General features: G+C 43.6%; 1 protein-coding gene across 1 annotated transcript in view; it reads right to left on the bottom strand.

Moving 5' to 3' along the window:
- The window catches only part of FANCM (FA complementation group M), a 157,747-nt gene that overhangs the window by 84,388 nt on the left and 56,880 nt on the right, over window positions 1–16,479 (bottom strand). Inside the window, exons 5-6 of the mRNA XM_030558989.1 lie at window positions 2,647–2,778; window positions 1,635–1,767 (exon numbers count right to left, since the gene is read on the bottom strand). Coding sequence (XP_030414849.1) covers window positions 1,635–1,767; window positions 2,647–2,778 — 265 coding nt within the window. The remainder of the gene's footprint in view (window positions 1–1,634; window positions 1,768–2,646; window positions 2,779–16,479) is intronic.

Here is a 16,479-nt window from a genome sequence, read left to right as displayed (position 1 = left end):
TTTATGAACTCGCTTCAGAAACAAAGCATTGATGCCAATGTTTGGAACCTAAGTGTCTCTGGACACTAGTGGTTTTGGATGGTTTCAAGGTCAGGACACTGGCACCAGATAATAAGACTTGGTCACTTTCACAGCAAATAAATGGTGAGGAACTGATGAGAACCAATAAGAACAAGAGCCACCTCATATTGAGCCTGGGAATGGTTTTCAAAGGTGTTGGTGCAGAGGGTGTCTTGCACTTAAGCACACCTTGCACTTGGTTAAGGAAACCATCTAAAGAATAGTGGAGCTGATAAAGGCCATGCTAGATACTAACCAGAACCTCAATCTGGAAACTTGAACATTTCCACTGGTTTCATCTGGAGGACTCCCACAAAAGGAACTTTGATACCCTCAGTCAACTATTTCTGCAGGCACTGAAACTCAACCATCTGTAACCATCACCTTTGTGTAGTGTTCATCTGAGATTAAGTTGCTGATACTGGAAAGACTCCAGGACAGATCTGGGTATAAGAGTGCCAAGATAGTAGACCCCAAAGGATCAGGGGACTATGGTGCTCCCTATAAAAGCAAAGTTAACCATGCCAGGTTCTCAACACCAGCTCTAGCCAATTCAGATAGGTCTGGGAACCCATCCTCTGAGTAACTTATGCTAGACAGAGGCTCACTGCTTGTGAATATACTGTATTGCACTTAGGCTGGTACATCACCAAAGCTGATGCTAGATGAGGAAAGCATCAAGGATCTCGTGTGCAATAACTGCACCTTTGGCAGTAAAGAAGGAACTGAGAAGCAGTTGGGACCATTCCCATTTTATACTCTCAGGACCCATCACCATATAGATATATGTGTGTGCATATGCGCATTAGGGAAGGGCAAGTGGCCCCAGACACTGCCCTATAGAAGATCACACAGCTTGATGCCAGGAGGTACTAATCTCACACACAGGAATATGCAGAGGTCAGTCAAAGAAGAATCCAGGTTTTATATCACAGTAAGATCTTTTCTATACCATCAAAAATGGAACACGCTATACTCCACTGGTGATGGCAAGATAAGAAGATGTAGTGCAGACAGTGTTCAGGCATTTTACCATCGCTCTGCAGGGCCAGGAGACACGATGGTAGAAACAACAGAGTATTGCCATACTGTGTCTCCCATGGCTGCTATTACTAATAGAGCTGAATTGTTGGGAATTACAGGTCCATTTTTTTTTGCCAGCGTAGAGATTACCTTAAAGACTTAATCCTTTTCTGCACAAATCTTTTAATGGCTGGTTCTGTCTCTTTTCATGTCTATTGCTGTATCGGGTGCTGAACTCTGATTACCTCTTCCTCATACTTCATTGATCTATCGCCACACACATCATTGCTTTCCCAATCTAACTACACTATCTCATCTACAGATTATTTCTAAAGGCTTACGTTGAGCATGATATTTTCATCAAAATGTAAGCCGCAAAAAGAAAATACACAAATTTCATGTGCAACCCATTTGTTAAGCTGTTTTTGTTCTAAATAATTTTAAATACTGATATAAACCTGGTACTCAACATAATATGTTTTTATTTCCTGAAAATTAAATTGGAGGAGGAAATAAGGAGCAGAGAGAGTTTGTTTGTGAATGCATTTTACCTTTTGATCCGTCCATAATTCCACACAGGAAAATAAATAATGATCGTGTTCCCATCTGCAGCAGTAGTTCATAACCATGATACAAACTAATGCAAAGAGCAAAATCTCCTTCAATTATGCCCTGTTGTATCCCCTAATAAAAAAATTATGACACATTAGAATAAATTAAAGAGGTCAATAAGCAACAGGAATCATACTGCAATTTTTGATGCCAAGAATCAGTTTAACATTTGAAAAACAAACTGCAAAAGAAAACAATACTGAATTGGTGGTTTGTCTCCCAAAAACCTCATCAACCAGGCTGAAAATGGTTTGGTAAAGTTTCCTAATAATTAACAAAAGTAACCTTTTTTTCTCAAAGGAGTCATGGAAGAATTTTGATAAAAGGAATCACTTGAGAATTATGGACATTGGCAAAAATATTTTCAAAAACACCAATGCTGTTTTGCTTGTCCTCTGGAATGAATTAACCGTCTGCCTTATCAAGGGAATACCATTTTGTCTTACCGCTTGTACTGCTGTTTTTGTTGTACTGCTTATTCTGTTTGGCAGGGTGAAATTTCCTTTACGCTTACCCAACCTAAGCATCTTGAGTTGATAAAATTGTACTGGTTATTATAAGTTACATTCTCTATTATGCTTAAGGCATAAACAAAGGGCAGATTATAGTAAAAATCTTGTGGCTATTTAGACAAGGAGGTGCATTAGGTGACTTTTCAGACCTCAGTGTAATCTGGGCAGTTATATTTTACATGTCTAGTTCCCTATATAGTTTCAGACGGATACAGTATTCTTCCTTCTTTTCCTAAATGGTCCTGCAGTGGTGCTGAGAATGGTTAAACAAGTTGGCACGGTCCATCCCAGGGCTGCATATCTGTGGTAATTTCTATTTATAGTTTGTCAAGCATTTTGAGATCCATTGTTATTTTATGTACTATGTAAATGTAGGAGTATTACTACTATTTATTGCATACTGTACATTTAGCCAATTACATTACTAAGTAACATTTACCGCATTGTGTGAAGAAGGATTTTTCCTAAACTGATCTCTTGCTAGAATTATCTGGTACTTTGTAAGGCTGGGAATATCACGCTGTGCCAAAACTCGAATTTTAATCAGGCGGCCAGCAAATGTTTCCAAAACCTGCAGGTAAAACAAAAAGCACATATGTAATACAAAGATAAGAAATAATTATGCTTTTTCAAAATTTTGATTGTATGTCTATAATAAACAGTCAGCTTTAATGCAGTTATCTGCCAAACAGAGAAAATAATCAGAATTTAACTGACTTGCTTAGTTTGTAGGCTAAATGGTAATTTTGTAGAGACTATTTTATGATTAAATTCACTTCAGGATAGTTTATAGTATAGCAGATGGATATTGCCCACGTTACATCCCATTTCAGTGTTCTCCACTGTCAGTGTAATTTTCTTGCGTCTTCCAGGCTGTAAGTTTTGTTTTTTTTTAATTTAATTCTGTTCATACACATTATGCAAGCCTGTTTTCTACTTCAGTGGAGCAAGGGAAATGACCTGCTCCAAGTCATCTTAATACTGTTTTTCTCCTTTGTTCCTTTGCCAAAAGGTGGTCAGGATTTTTTTCTATATATTTAGTTTTGCATGAGCACTAACTCTACAGTTTTATTATTAGAGTACTCAGATTTGCTCTAGACAAGTGGCTTTTTCAATATGTTGGTCCATTTGGGTAGCAGTATCAAAAGTGTCTTAGCACTCTGTAACACCATCACAAGTTTTCTCCAAAGACATCTTTGGCTTAATTTGACAAGAGACCATTAACTCTGAATTCATGCTAGCTGTATGCACTAGGAATTAGACTGAGGTAGTGTCTATACTAACTATGTTTACAAAATTTCCCAGAGGTTGTAGGATGAGTTCAGTTGAATTGGTGTAAAAGCCAGTGAAAGCTGTAACATTCAGAAAGCTCTGAATGGCAAACCTGTTTATAACCATTTTTGTTAAACATGATGAAAAACGAGGCTAACTGCAATAGTATGTACAGGTCTGCTTGTTGGAATCTCGGGTAACAACAGCTCCCACCAGTTTTAACACTGGTTAAGGCTAAACCAGAGGGAAATGGTTTGGGAAAGTTCCCCCTGTGTCTAGAGTGAAATGTACTGACAGCAGGAAATCAATATCAGATAAATCACAGTTTTAGAAGCAGAACATGTTTATTCCAGATGTCAACTATTCCAGTTTTACTTTGCACATACCTACAATATTCTGATCTCTTTAACTATGGTAGTTATCAAGTCTACAATTCATCTACATGTACTCACTACGATGACAACTTAGCGTAGCTCTTTTTGCCCACTTTGCCCACCTGCCTCCCTCATCTACAGAGATTTCCCCCATACCCCCCAAAGAATCACCAATGAGAAAGGAAAGGGAGTGGGCTTCAGTAAGGGAACATATCTCCATCCCTGCAAGTGACAGACCTGTAAGATGTGGAAAACCTAAGTAGGTGACTATAAAGTCAGCAGACTAAGCAGCCCATTACGAAGTGAGGTGTGGACTGTTTATTGGAAAATGAGTCTGGGGCTCCAACTACCAAAGTAATGCTCTGTTGGGTGGATCTGGGTCTGCTTCTCTTGCCTCCTTCTGTGGTTTTGCATTGGGAGACAGAAATGATCCACCTCTAGGACCATAATAAAATGCTGAGACTAATGTAGCAGGTTCATGCAGCTTGTCAGTAGCAATTTCTACTTTGGGAGAACTGCCTTCATATCATTGTGTCACTTGCTCCCTCCTGGGAGGAAATGAAGCAAAGTAGGAAAGATCAAGGGGATTGCTTGCTGCTTCACTGTTGGGGATTCCTGACTCTTTTCTGGCTCAGGAGGAAGGCAACTAGGGCGACTCCTTCCTGAGCTGGCCACAAAACGAGTAGAGCTTATTGTCTATGCACTGTCGGGCAATAAGTGCATGAATATCAATTTTTCCCACTAGGCTTTTTTCTGCTTGATTGCTAGGCTACAGGGGCATATGCTGCTGTAGTACTTCAGAAAGAAAAAGAGAAGCCAAGAATCCAATGTCTGTCCTAAAAAAGCCAGTGAAAAACACTTGCCCAAATTTCTGCAACAGAAATTTAAAACATTACCGTTTATTTTAACTTAGGGAAAAAACAGAACATCCTAAATCTCTTGCAGCAAGGAGTTCTTGTTCACTTTGCCTGTATCCGTGAGGCAGAACAAAAGTGGCATGCTCTTCAGCAGAACAATTATACCCCGTGAGCCAGTAAGTCAGTTCTTCCCCAAAAGACCTATTGTACAATCTGTAGGGACCTTACTGAGCTGAAGAAATACATATTCTATGGCATATATCAATGTAACCTGTAAATGACAGCCACTAACCACTAAAATTAAAAACATGATGGGACTTGAGTGAGATCTGCATTACACATCGGAATAAAATATTTAAATAACCAGCATGATTTGAGCATGTCAGGGGAGACATTAACTGGAATGGAGTGCCGTAAACTACTATATTCTAAGAGAAGCAAAAACTTCTATAATGCAATACTACTATGAGATCAAAGAAATACTTCAAGATAAGAACATAAAAGACCAGAATGCACAAGTGTAGTGTGCATTACACCCAAAGACCTATATAGCGTACATTAGTATTTGAATATAAGCTAATAAACATAAGCCGGACTTCTAACTAAAAAATAGCGTATACAAAATATAAAAGCAAACATTTTTCCTTTAAAAGGAGCCAATGCCTGGGCTAAATTTTGATAACATCATAGCTATGGTTTTATGCACAGGTTTTTTTACACTATTATTTCTTGTAATTAGATACATCTTTTTAATTTTTCATTATGTGTGCTTTTTTCATCTCCCTGACCTAATTTGCAGTATAGAAGAAAATGATATCGTCACTACATACACAGTGTACAAGCACTGACTATCTGATTCAATCATCTTCTACAAAACAAACCAAGAATGACTAATATGAAAGACAGCAGGACTCAATAACCTGGAGCTTCAAAAACTGAAGCAGATAAGGACAGTAAACATAACCTACTTAGAAAAGATACAGCAGCATGAATCACTCAGATACAAGTGAACTATTACATTTAACTAATCTTCCAGTATTTGATTTAAATCACCTATAATTAAAAAGCAGAGTAACTGAAAATCATTTCAATCTTTCCAGGACATTTTAGTTATACATAATAGTACAAGATATTTTTTTAAAACGGAAGAACTGTAGAACAAGTAAATTTTCTTTTAAATTTAAATATGAAATTCTCAGTAGTGCCTGAGAATTTGTATACCTCAATGAGATCAGTTAAAAAAGCAGTTGAATATATTACCAACAGTATAGACAAAGACATGCATACATAATTATCTCACTCTGTCAAGTGGGAAAGTAGCCAAGAATGCAGTGGAATATGGTATCAAATTAAATAAAATATTTTTCCTTACTGAACAAAATCAACATAACTTTCATCACTTAAAAACTGATCAGTTTTGTCCCCACACCACCGAAGTTACTAAACCACAAAAAAGTTTCCCATGGCCCACTAATATCCTCAAGTATACATGGAATCATTTGAGACCTGAACTCAAATCTAGCATAGACTGCAGTATGGATGTTTTAATATATTTAAGAGTATGCACATTAAGTCAAATCTGATAAGATTTTTTTCAAGAACCCCTGTGATCTCTCACTAGTTCATGACATTAATTTGTTCTCTTTCAGCCTAAATAAAAATAAAGGCTGTAGGATTATTTCTAGAGACAGAAGATTTAGGCAGGAAATAAACCCTGTCATTAGACTGGTCATTTAACTCCACACTACCAAGTTTCCCACAGTTAAAATTATCTTTAACAATAAACAATGGTCCGGAAAAAAGATTTAATAGCTTGTGCATAGAGAAGTCAGCCTAAATTGCATCTTTCTGGGGAGAAGGATTAGTTTGAGGGGAACTATCATCTTAAGAACATAACATAAGAACAGCCATGCTGGGTCAGACCAATGATCCTTCTAGCGCAGTATCCTGTCTTCCCAAAATGCTCGATACTAGCTGCTTCAGAGGGAATGAATAGAACAGGCAGTCATCAAGTGATCCATCCCCTGACATCGACTCCCAGCTTCTGGAAGTCAGAGGCCAGGGACACCCAGAGCGTGGAGTTGCGTCCTTGGCTAATGTCCTCCATGAATTTATCTATTCTTTTTAAACCCTCTTATAGTTTTGGCCTGCACAACATCCCCTGGCAACGAGTTCCATAGGTTGACTGCGGTGTATGAAGATACACTTCCTCTTGTTTTAAATCTGCTGCCTATTAATTTTATTGGGTGACTCCTGGTTCTTGTGTTATGTGATTGATTGTATCCTCTTAAAAATAAAGATGTGAAGATCTAATCCACACCTGGCCTCCCATAAACACAGGAAGTTCAAAGTCTGATCTCCTATCATAACACAAGCTATGGGGCTTCGCCAAAATAATTCCTACAGCATATCTTTTAGAAAAACATCCTTCCCCACTTCCAGGGAGTGGAAGACCTTAAGGTCTTAGGCACACAGAGGCTGTTTATTGTTTTAAGATCTGTTTTCACTTAAATGCTTTGAATTCAAGAAAATCTGGAACATTTTATCCATAGAATTACCAAATATTAAGAGACAAATGATACATTGCTATACTACCTTGAAATCCTTTTTAAATTCTTCAAATCTAAGTCGACATCAAAGCTAAATAAACTTGCCCGCAAGTTAAAGAAGTATGGCCTGGATGAATGGACTATAAAGGTGGATAGAAAGCTAGCTAGATCTTCGGGCTCAATGGGTAGTGATCAATAGCTCCATGTCTAGTTGGCAGCTGGTATCAAGCGAAGTGCCTCAAGGGTCAGTCCTGGAGCTCTTTTTGTTCAACATCTTCATTAATGATCTGGAGGATGGCATGGATTGCACCCTCAGCAAGTTTGCAGATGACATTAAGCTGCAGGGAGAGGTAGATACACTGGAGGGTAGGGATAGGCTACAGAGAGACCTAGACAAATTAGAGCACTGGGCCAAAAGAAATCTGATGAGGTTCAACAAGGACAACTGCAGAGTCCTGCACTTAGGACAGAAAAATCCCAGGCACTGCTACAGACTACCGAATGAGTGGCTAGGCAGCAGTTCTGCAGAAAAGGACCTAGGGGTTACAGTGGATGAGAAGCTGGATATGAATCAACAGTGTGCCCTTATTGCCAAGAAGGCTAAGTAGGGGCATTGCTAGCAGATCGAAGGACATGATCATTCCCCTCTATTCAGCATTGGTGAGGCCTCATCTGGAGTACTGTCCAGTTTTGGGCCCCACACTGCAAGAAGAATGTGGAAAAATTGGAGAGAGTCCAGCGGAGGGCAACAAAAATGATTAGGGGGCTGGAGCACATGACTTATGAGGAGAGGCTGAGGGAACTGGGATTGTTTAGTCTTCAGAAGAGAAGAATGAGGGGGGATTTGATAGCTGCTTTCAAAAGGGGGTTCCAAAGAGGATGGATCTAGACTGTTCTCAGTGGTAGCAGATGATGGAACAAGGAGTAAGGGTCTCAAGTTGCAGTGGGGGAGGCTTAGGTTGGATATAAGGAAAAACTTTTTCACTAGGAGGGTGGTGAAGCACTGCAATGGGTTACCTAGGGAGGTGGTGGAATCTTCTTCCTTAGAGATTTTTAAGGTCAGGCTTGATGAAGCCCTAGCTGTGATGATTTAGTTGGGGACTGGTCCTGCTTTGAGCAGTGGGTTGGACTAGATTACCCACTGAGGTCCCTTCCAACCCTGATATTCTATGATTCTAAACCCAGACTTGGTATGGAACTCATTGTAGTGTATCCAATAACAGCACCTATATCCCTCCTTAAGTTGTCTTTGTGATAATTATATACATTCATTCAGATCCTTCAGCCTTTACTTACTTCTCACCTGCTTTCTGGGCAGATGAATATATATTATTCATAAAAAGATTCAGAGGGTTAGGTTCCTTTCAACATCTTGCAGTAATTTTTTTTCTCTTTCTCTTTTTAAAGTTGTCTGAAGCTACACAGAACAGAATCCACACAGTTTTCTTGCCTTTGTATTCATTAAGCTAAAAACAGATATCATACATAGTCTTGTATAACCAATTTTAAAATAAAATAAAAAGGAAAAAAGTTACCTACCTTTCCTAACTTTGTTCTTCGAGATGTATTGCTCATGTCCATTTCATTCTATGTGTGTGTGCGCCCATGTGCACAGTCCTCAGAGATTTTTGCCTCTGCGGTATCTGTAGGGTCAGCTATGGTGCCCCCTTGAGTATCACGCTCATGTGCTGGTATATTAGGTGCTGCCAACCCTACGCCCTCTCAGTTCCTTCTTGCCAGCAACTCCAACAGAGGGGTAGGTGGGTGGGTAATGGAATGGACATGAGCAACACATCTTGAAGAACAACAGTTATGAAAGGTAGGTAACCGTTTTTTGTTTTTTGTTGACTGCTTGCTCATGTCAATTACATTGTAGGTGACACACAAACTGTATACTCAGAGGTGGGCTGGGAGTTCAGAGTCTGGCAGCTTGCAGTACTACTTTACCGAAGCCAGCATCGTCCCAGGACTGCTGGATAAGTGTATAATGGGACGTGATCTGTGGACAGACGACCAGGTGGCCGCCCTACAGACGTCCTGGAAAGGCACTTGAGCTAGGAAAGCTGCCAAAGAGACTTGCAACCTGGTTGAGAGGGCAGTTATAATCGCCAGAGGTAGCATCTTTGCCTGATCATAGCATCTTTGCCTGATCATAGCATCAGCGAATGCAGGCAGTAATCCAAGAAAAAATTCTTTGAGCCAACACTGGACAACCTTTTATCCTGTCGGTCACTGTAACGAACAATTGTGTTGACTTGCAGAATGGCTTGGTCCTTTCAGTGTAGAAGGCTAGTGCCCTCCTGACATCTAGGAATGCAACCTACGTTCCTCCTTTGCCTGATGCAGCTTTGGAAAAAAGACAGGTAAATAAATGTCCTGGCCAGTGTGAAACTGAGACACCGCTTTAGATAGGAAAGCCGATTGTGGCCGTAGCTGGACACTGACTTTGTAATAGACCATATGGGGCGATTCTGAGGTAAGCACCCTAATCTCAGAGACTCAGCAGGCAGATGTTATTCCAACCAAGAATGCCACCTTCCAGGAAACAAGGAGAGAGCAGGAAGCCAGAGGCTCAAAGGGGGCACAAGTTTCAGGTCCCACGGAGCAATGGGGTCCCTGCCGTGCAGGTAGAGGTGCTTGAGGCCCTCGAGGAATTTGGCAGTCATGTCCTGGGTGAAAACCAACCTACCCTGGAGCGGCGGATGGAAGGTCAAGATAGTGGCCTAGGGCAGTAGTTTTCAAACTTTTTTTCTGGCAAAGCATTTGAAGAAAATTCTTGATGCTCGTGACCCAGTGGAGCTGAGGATGAGGCGTTTGGGGTATGGGAGGCGCTCAGGGCTGGGGCAGAGGGTTGGAATGCAGGGATGAGGGCTATGAGGTGTGGCTGGGAATGAGAGGTTCAAGGTTTGGGAGGGCTCAGGGCTGGGGCAGTGGGGTGGGGTGCGGGAGGGAGTCAGGGCTCTGAGATAAGGGTGCTGGCTCTGGGGTGGGGTGCATGAAGGGACTCTGGGTTCGGGCGGGGGGACTCAGCGCTGGGGCAGAGGATTGCGGTGCAGACTTACCTCAAGTGGCTCCTAGTCAGTGGTGCAATAGGGGTGCTAAGGCAGGCTTCCTGCTTGTCCTGCCACTGTGGACCGCACTGCGCCCCAGAAGCAGCCAGCAGCAAGTCTGGCTCCTAGGCGGAGGCACACAAGATGCTCCGTGCGGCTCTCACCCCCAGACACCGCCCCTCACCACAAACTGCAGAGTGTAACCTGAAGATATTATATCGAGCACCCAATGATCTGAGGTCAGCCAAGACCAGGCCAACAGGAAATGGAACAGGAGATTGAGGAAAAAGTGGGAGACTGGAGTGCTGTCCTTGAGTGCAACCCCAAAATGTCTGCTTCTAGCCTCCTTGGTTCCCGGAAGGGCCAGGCTGAGCAGATGAATGGGAAGACGATGGCTGTCACCACTTAGACCCCTTGTCTCTATCCTTTCTCCTGTAGGTGTTCAGCTGGGGAGTCCCCCAGGATCTGGATTGGGGAGGTGGAGGACGGAACAGCTTCCTGCCCTGGTGAGGAGTATGAAGGCCCAGGGAGTGGAGAGTGGTACAGGAGTCTTGTGTTCATGAGCTCAGAGAAGTACCCTGCCCTTTCTAATGGGAGGTCCTGAATAGTGGCCTGCATCTCCTGGGATAACGGGGAGAACTGCAAGCAAGAGCTGCGCCTCATGGCCACTGTAGAGGCAACCACCCTGGCTGCGTCTGCAGCATCCCAGGCCATTTGCAGGGCCCCTCTCGCCACTCCTGTGCCTTTGTCCACCAAAGCAGCGAAATCCTGGGCTCGGTCCTGTGGGAGGGCCTCCTAGTATTTCATAGAATATTAGGGTTGGAAGAGACCCCAGGAGGTCATCTAGTCCAATCCCCTGCTCAAAGCAAGGCCAACACCAACTAAATCACCCCAATCAAGGCTTTGTCAAGCTGGGCCTTAAAAACCTCTAAGGATGGAGATTCCACCACCTCCCTAGGTAACCCATTCCAGTGCTTCACCACCCTCCTAGTGAAATAGTGTTTCCTAATATCCAACCTAAACCTCCCCCACTGCAACTTGAGACCATTTCTTCTTATTCTTTCATCTGCCACCACTGAGAACAGCTGAGCTTCATCCTCTTTGGAATCCCTCTTCCGGTAGTTGAAGGCTGCTATCAAATCCCCCCTCATTCTTCTCTTCTGCAGACTAAATGACCCCAGTTCCCTCAGCTTCTCCTTGCAAGTCGTGTGCCCCAACTCCCTAATCATTTTTGTTGCCCTCTGCTGGACTGTCTCCAATTTGTCCACATCCCTTGTGTAGTGGGGGGACCAAAACTGGATGCAATAGTCCATATGTGGCCTCACCAGTGACGAATAGAGAGGAATAATCACTTCCCTCAATCTGATGGCGATTATCCTACTAATACAGCCCAATATGCTGTTGGCCTTCTTGGCAACGAGCGCACACTGCTGACTCATATCCGGCTTCTCGTTCACTGTAATCCCCAGGTCCTTTTCTGCAGAACTGCTGCTTAGCCAGTCGGTACCCAGCCTGTAGCAGTGCATGGGATTCTTCCGTCCTAAGTGCAGCACTCTGCACTTGTCTTTGTTGAACCTCACCAGATTTCTTTTGGCCCAATCCTCCAATTTGTCTAGGTCACTCTGGACCCTATCCCTACCCTCCAGCGTTATCGACCTCTCCCCATAGCTTAGTGTCATCTGCGAATTGGCTGAGGGTGCAATTCATCCCATCATCCAGATCATTAATAAAGATGTTGAACAAAACCGGTCCCAGGACCAATCCTGGGGCACTCTGCTTGATATCGGAGGCCAACTAGACATCGAACCATTGATCACTACCCGCTGAGCCCAACAATCTAGCCAGTTTTCTATTTACCTTACAGTCCGTTCATCCAGTCCATACTTTTTTAACTTGCTGGCAAGAATACTGTGGGAGACTGTATCAAAAGCTTTGCTAAAAAGTCAAGATATATCACATCCACCACCTTCCCCCTATCCACAGAGCCAGTTATCTAATCATAGAAGGCAATCAGGTTGGTCAGGAATGATTTGCCCTTGGTAAATCCATGCTGACTCTTCCTGATCACCTTCCTCTCCTCCAAGTGCTTCAAAATGGATTCCTGGAGGACCTGCTCCATGATTTTTCCACGGACTGAAGTAAGCCTGACCGGTCTGTAGTTCCCTGGGTTCTCTTTCTTCCCTTTTTTAAATATGAGCACTATATTTGCCTTTTTCCAATCGCCTGGGACCTCCCCCAATTTCCAAAAATTTCAAAGATAATGGCCAATGGCTCTGTAATCACATCAGCCAACTCTCTCAGCACCCTTGGATGCATTAGATCTGGAACCATGGATCTGGGCATGTCCGGCTTCTCTAAATAGTCCTTAACCAGTTCTTTCGCTATTGAGGGCTGCTCACCTCCTCCCAATACTGTTTTGCCCAGTGCTGCAGTCTGGGAGCTGCCCTTGACTGTGAAGACCAACGCAAAAAAAGCATTGAGTACTTCAGCTTTTTACACATCATCTGTCACTATGTTGCCTTCCTCATTCAGTAAGGGTCCCATGCTTTTCCTGACCACCTTCTTGTTGCTAATATACCTCTAGAAACCCTTCTTGTTACCCTTCACATTCCTTTATTTTTATTGAACTGGAAGGGACCTTGAAAGGTCATCGAGTCTAACCCCCTGCCTTCACTAGCAGGACCAAGTACTGATTTTGCCCCAGATTCTTAAGTGCCCCCCTCAAGGATTGAATTCACAACCCTGGGTTTAGCAGGCTAATGCTCAAATCACTGAGCTATCCCTCCCCCCTTGCTAGCTGCAATTCCAATTATGCCTTGGCCTTCCTGATTACACCCCTGCATGCTCTACCAATATTTTTATACTCCTCCCTAATCATTATCTGTCCAAATTTGCACTTCTTGTAAACTTCCTTTTTGACTTTAAGCTCACTGAAGATTTCACTGTTAAGCCAAGCTGGTCGCCTGCCATATTTGCTACTCTTTCTGCACTGTGCCCTCAATAAGGCTTCTTTAAAATACAGCCAGCTCTCCTGGACTCCCTGCCCCCTCATATTAGCTTCCCAGGGGATCCTGCCCATCAGTTCCCTAAGGGAGTCAAAGTCTGCTTTTCTGAAGTCCAGGGTCTGTATTTTGCTACTCTTCTTTCGTCCGTTTGTCAGGATCCTGAACTCAATCATCTCATGGTCACTGCTGCCTAAGTTGCCCACTTTTACTTCCCCTACCAATTCTTCCCTGTTTGTGAGCAGCAGGTCAAGAGGAACCCGGCCCCTAGTTGGTTCCTCCAGAACCTGTACCAGGAAGTTGTCCCCAACACTCTCCAAAAACTTCCTGGATTGTCTGGGCACTGCTGTATTGCTCTCCCAGCAGATGTTAGGGTGATTGAAGTCCCCCATTAGAACCAGGGTCTGTGATCTGGAAACTTCAGCTAGTTGTCCGAAGAAAGCCTTGTCTAACCTATCCTTCTGATCCGATGGTCTATAGCACACACCCACCATGACATTGCCCTTGTTGCTCTTGCCTCTAAACTTAACCCAAAGACTCTCAGCAGGCTTTTCTCCAGTTTCAAACTGGAGCTCTGAGCAATCATACTACTCTCTTACATAAAATGCAACTCCTCCACCTTTCCTCCCATACCTGTCCTTCCTGAACAGTTTATACCCCCCTATGACAGTGCTCCAGTCATGTGAACTGCCTCACCAAGTTTCTGTTATTCCAGTCACATCATAGTTCCTTGACTGTGCCAGGACTTCGACTTCTTCCAATTTGCTAAGGGAGTCCCACAGATTAAAATATTACCTCCTAACAGAGTCTGGTGGCTAGACACCTGAAACTGCAGGCTGGCTGTCAAATAAACTTTTCTGCCAAACAAGTTAAGTCTTTTGGCATCTTTGTTTTTTGGAGTGCCACTGACTTGGCCCTACCTGTCCCTTTCATTCACAGTGGACATGACCAGTGACTATGCTGGAGGGTGAGTGTAGAAATATTTGAACCCTTTTGCAGGGATGTAGTACTTCTTTTCTGCCTTCTTAGAAGTAGGCAGAATGGAAGAGGGGGGCTGCCACAGTGAGTTGCAAACCTTAAGGACCCCTGGTGGACAGGCAGTGTGACCCAGGCTGAGGTGGAAGAGGATATAATATTAAGAGTCAGACTTCTCCATGAATTCCTCAATTTTTAAGTTTAAACTGGCAGTCACCCTTTTAAGGAGGGCCTAGTGCTCCGTTAAGTCGTCAGGAGGACTCCCCTTTTGGAAGAGACCTGCCACCGCTTCATCCAGAAATGACAATGATGATTGCACCGCTGGGGAAGGGGCGGGTTCCCCTTCCCTCTCCAGGGATGGCTCGCTTACGTGTTGGAGTTTCCTGCGCTGCTTCCATGTCAAATTCAGTACCACATTCCGACTGTGGTGCCGGCGATGCCGGTGGCAGTTTGTCAGAGGCGGCAAAGGAGGACTGGTGGGAATATGGGACTAGATCATCAGAACAGCCCATGGGTTCCAGCATGGTCATTGAGTGGGCCACTGTCCCTGCCACCATGCCGCTGCTGCAGATGCTACACTGGTCTCGCGGGTCGGCAGCGAATCACCCCTCCTTGGCAAGGGGTGGAATTCCTGGCATGACTCGTACCATTGCCCTTCCGGCGACCAGAGTGGAGCATTGGAGGCCTAAGTCTGCCAACTGACCCTAGTCGGTGACTGGTGAGATAAGGGCAAGGATCAGTGCCTTCCTGACAAATGATACTAGGGAGATGGAGACCAGTGCCGTGATAGGGAGCAATCCCGCCCCAGGGGGACCAACATCTAAGAAACTATCTAGGTGAAGATGACCTGTGCCACGGCAATCTTTGGCGGGAAACTCGCCAGCACCAGGAATACAGGGATTAGTGCCTCAACTCCGGCGTTCCATGCCTTGTAGGGAGAGAGTGCGGCACTGGAGACCTAGGCCTTCTGACCAAAGACCAAGAGGGTGGTGCTGGGGTCCTAGGCCGCAGAGATGGGTATCTATGCCTGCGGTCCCAAATCCAGGCCTCGAGTCTCAGAAGCCAGGTCATTTGACTTGGGCTTGCAAGGCGAAAAATATCAGTGTAGATATTTGGGCTCAGGCTGGAGCCCAGGCTCTGACTCACCCCCGTCATGGGATTTCAGAGGCTGAATATCCACCCTGGAATTTTTAGCCTTGCTGTCAGCAAGACAGCTGACATGGGCCAACCACAGCCATGCTGCGGCTTTTTTATAGCAGTGTAGATATACCCAAAGAGATTACAGTTAAATGGTCAGCAAAGCTTCAGTTGTCTGGATGCACCTCATGCAACATTTCTACATCTGTCCGTATGTGCAGCTTGACTGCTTTGAAATACTACACATCCTGCAATAAGAAGAATCAAGAGTATGCATTGTCCTTTTATCACATGATGACACGAAAAATGCTAGTGATGACACACTGTAATCTCAGTTTATAAAATTGAATAATTGCTTCTCTGTTGTGTCTTTAATAACCTTGAGAACAACAAAAAACACTCTAACTGCAGCACAATTTTCTCCACACAGCTGTGTTTCTTAGCCAGCACAGACAGTCTCGTTAAACTCGAATTGATACTGCTGGAAAGGATGATGGCTAAGCAATGTATTCATGTTGAGCCCATCACCCTGGTATCTGGGCACAAACAGCATGGGTTATTTAGGAGTATTGCAAACATATTGCTTAAGAGTCAGTTTATCCCTACCACCTTAGCCGCCATTAGATATATCAGAAATGCAATGCATTTGATTGTATGTATGCATGTTATATCACTATGTATCAAAAGAGCATCACATTGATCTGTAGCATTGGGGTCCTTTTGGAGTCTTTGCTCCTGCTGGAGTCTCAAAGAGCTACAACAGTGAAAGATGACTTTTTCCACTTGAAAATGGCTAAAAGCCTGTGCCTCATCCTGTCTGATGATGACTTGAACACAGCAATGCATACCTGTGTGACCTCCAGGCTGGAGGTCTACTACAATTCACTATGACTACCTGTGAGTATGCAGATCTTTACAAAACTTCAGTCCAGAACGCAGCCTGCCCCCAGAACACAAACAGTGGAATACAGCAGGTCATCATGATGTTACCATACTACCAAATCAAATTCAGAGTCTGGTCTTAATTTTCAAAATCCTCTGTGTAACTGTCTGAGA

Source organism: Gopherus evgoodei, chromosome 4 (genome assembly GCF_007399415.2).
Source record: "Gopherus evgoodei ecotype Sinaloan lineage chromosome 4, rGopEvg1_v1.p, whole genome shotgun sequence".
In the NCBI taxonomy this organism is placed as follows: Eukaryota; Metazoa; Chordata; order Testudines; family Testudinidae; genus Gopherus; species Gopherus evgoodei.
The sequence above is the reverse complement of the archived record's forward strand: the minus strand, read 5'-3'. Positions and strand labels throughout refer to the sequence as shown.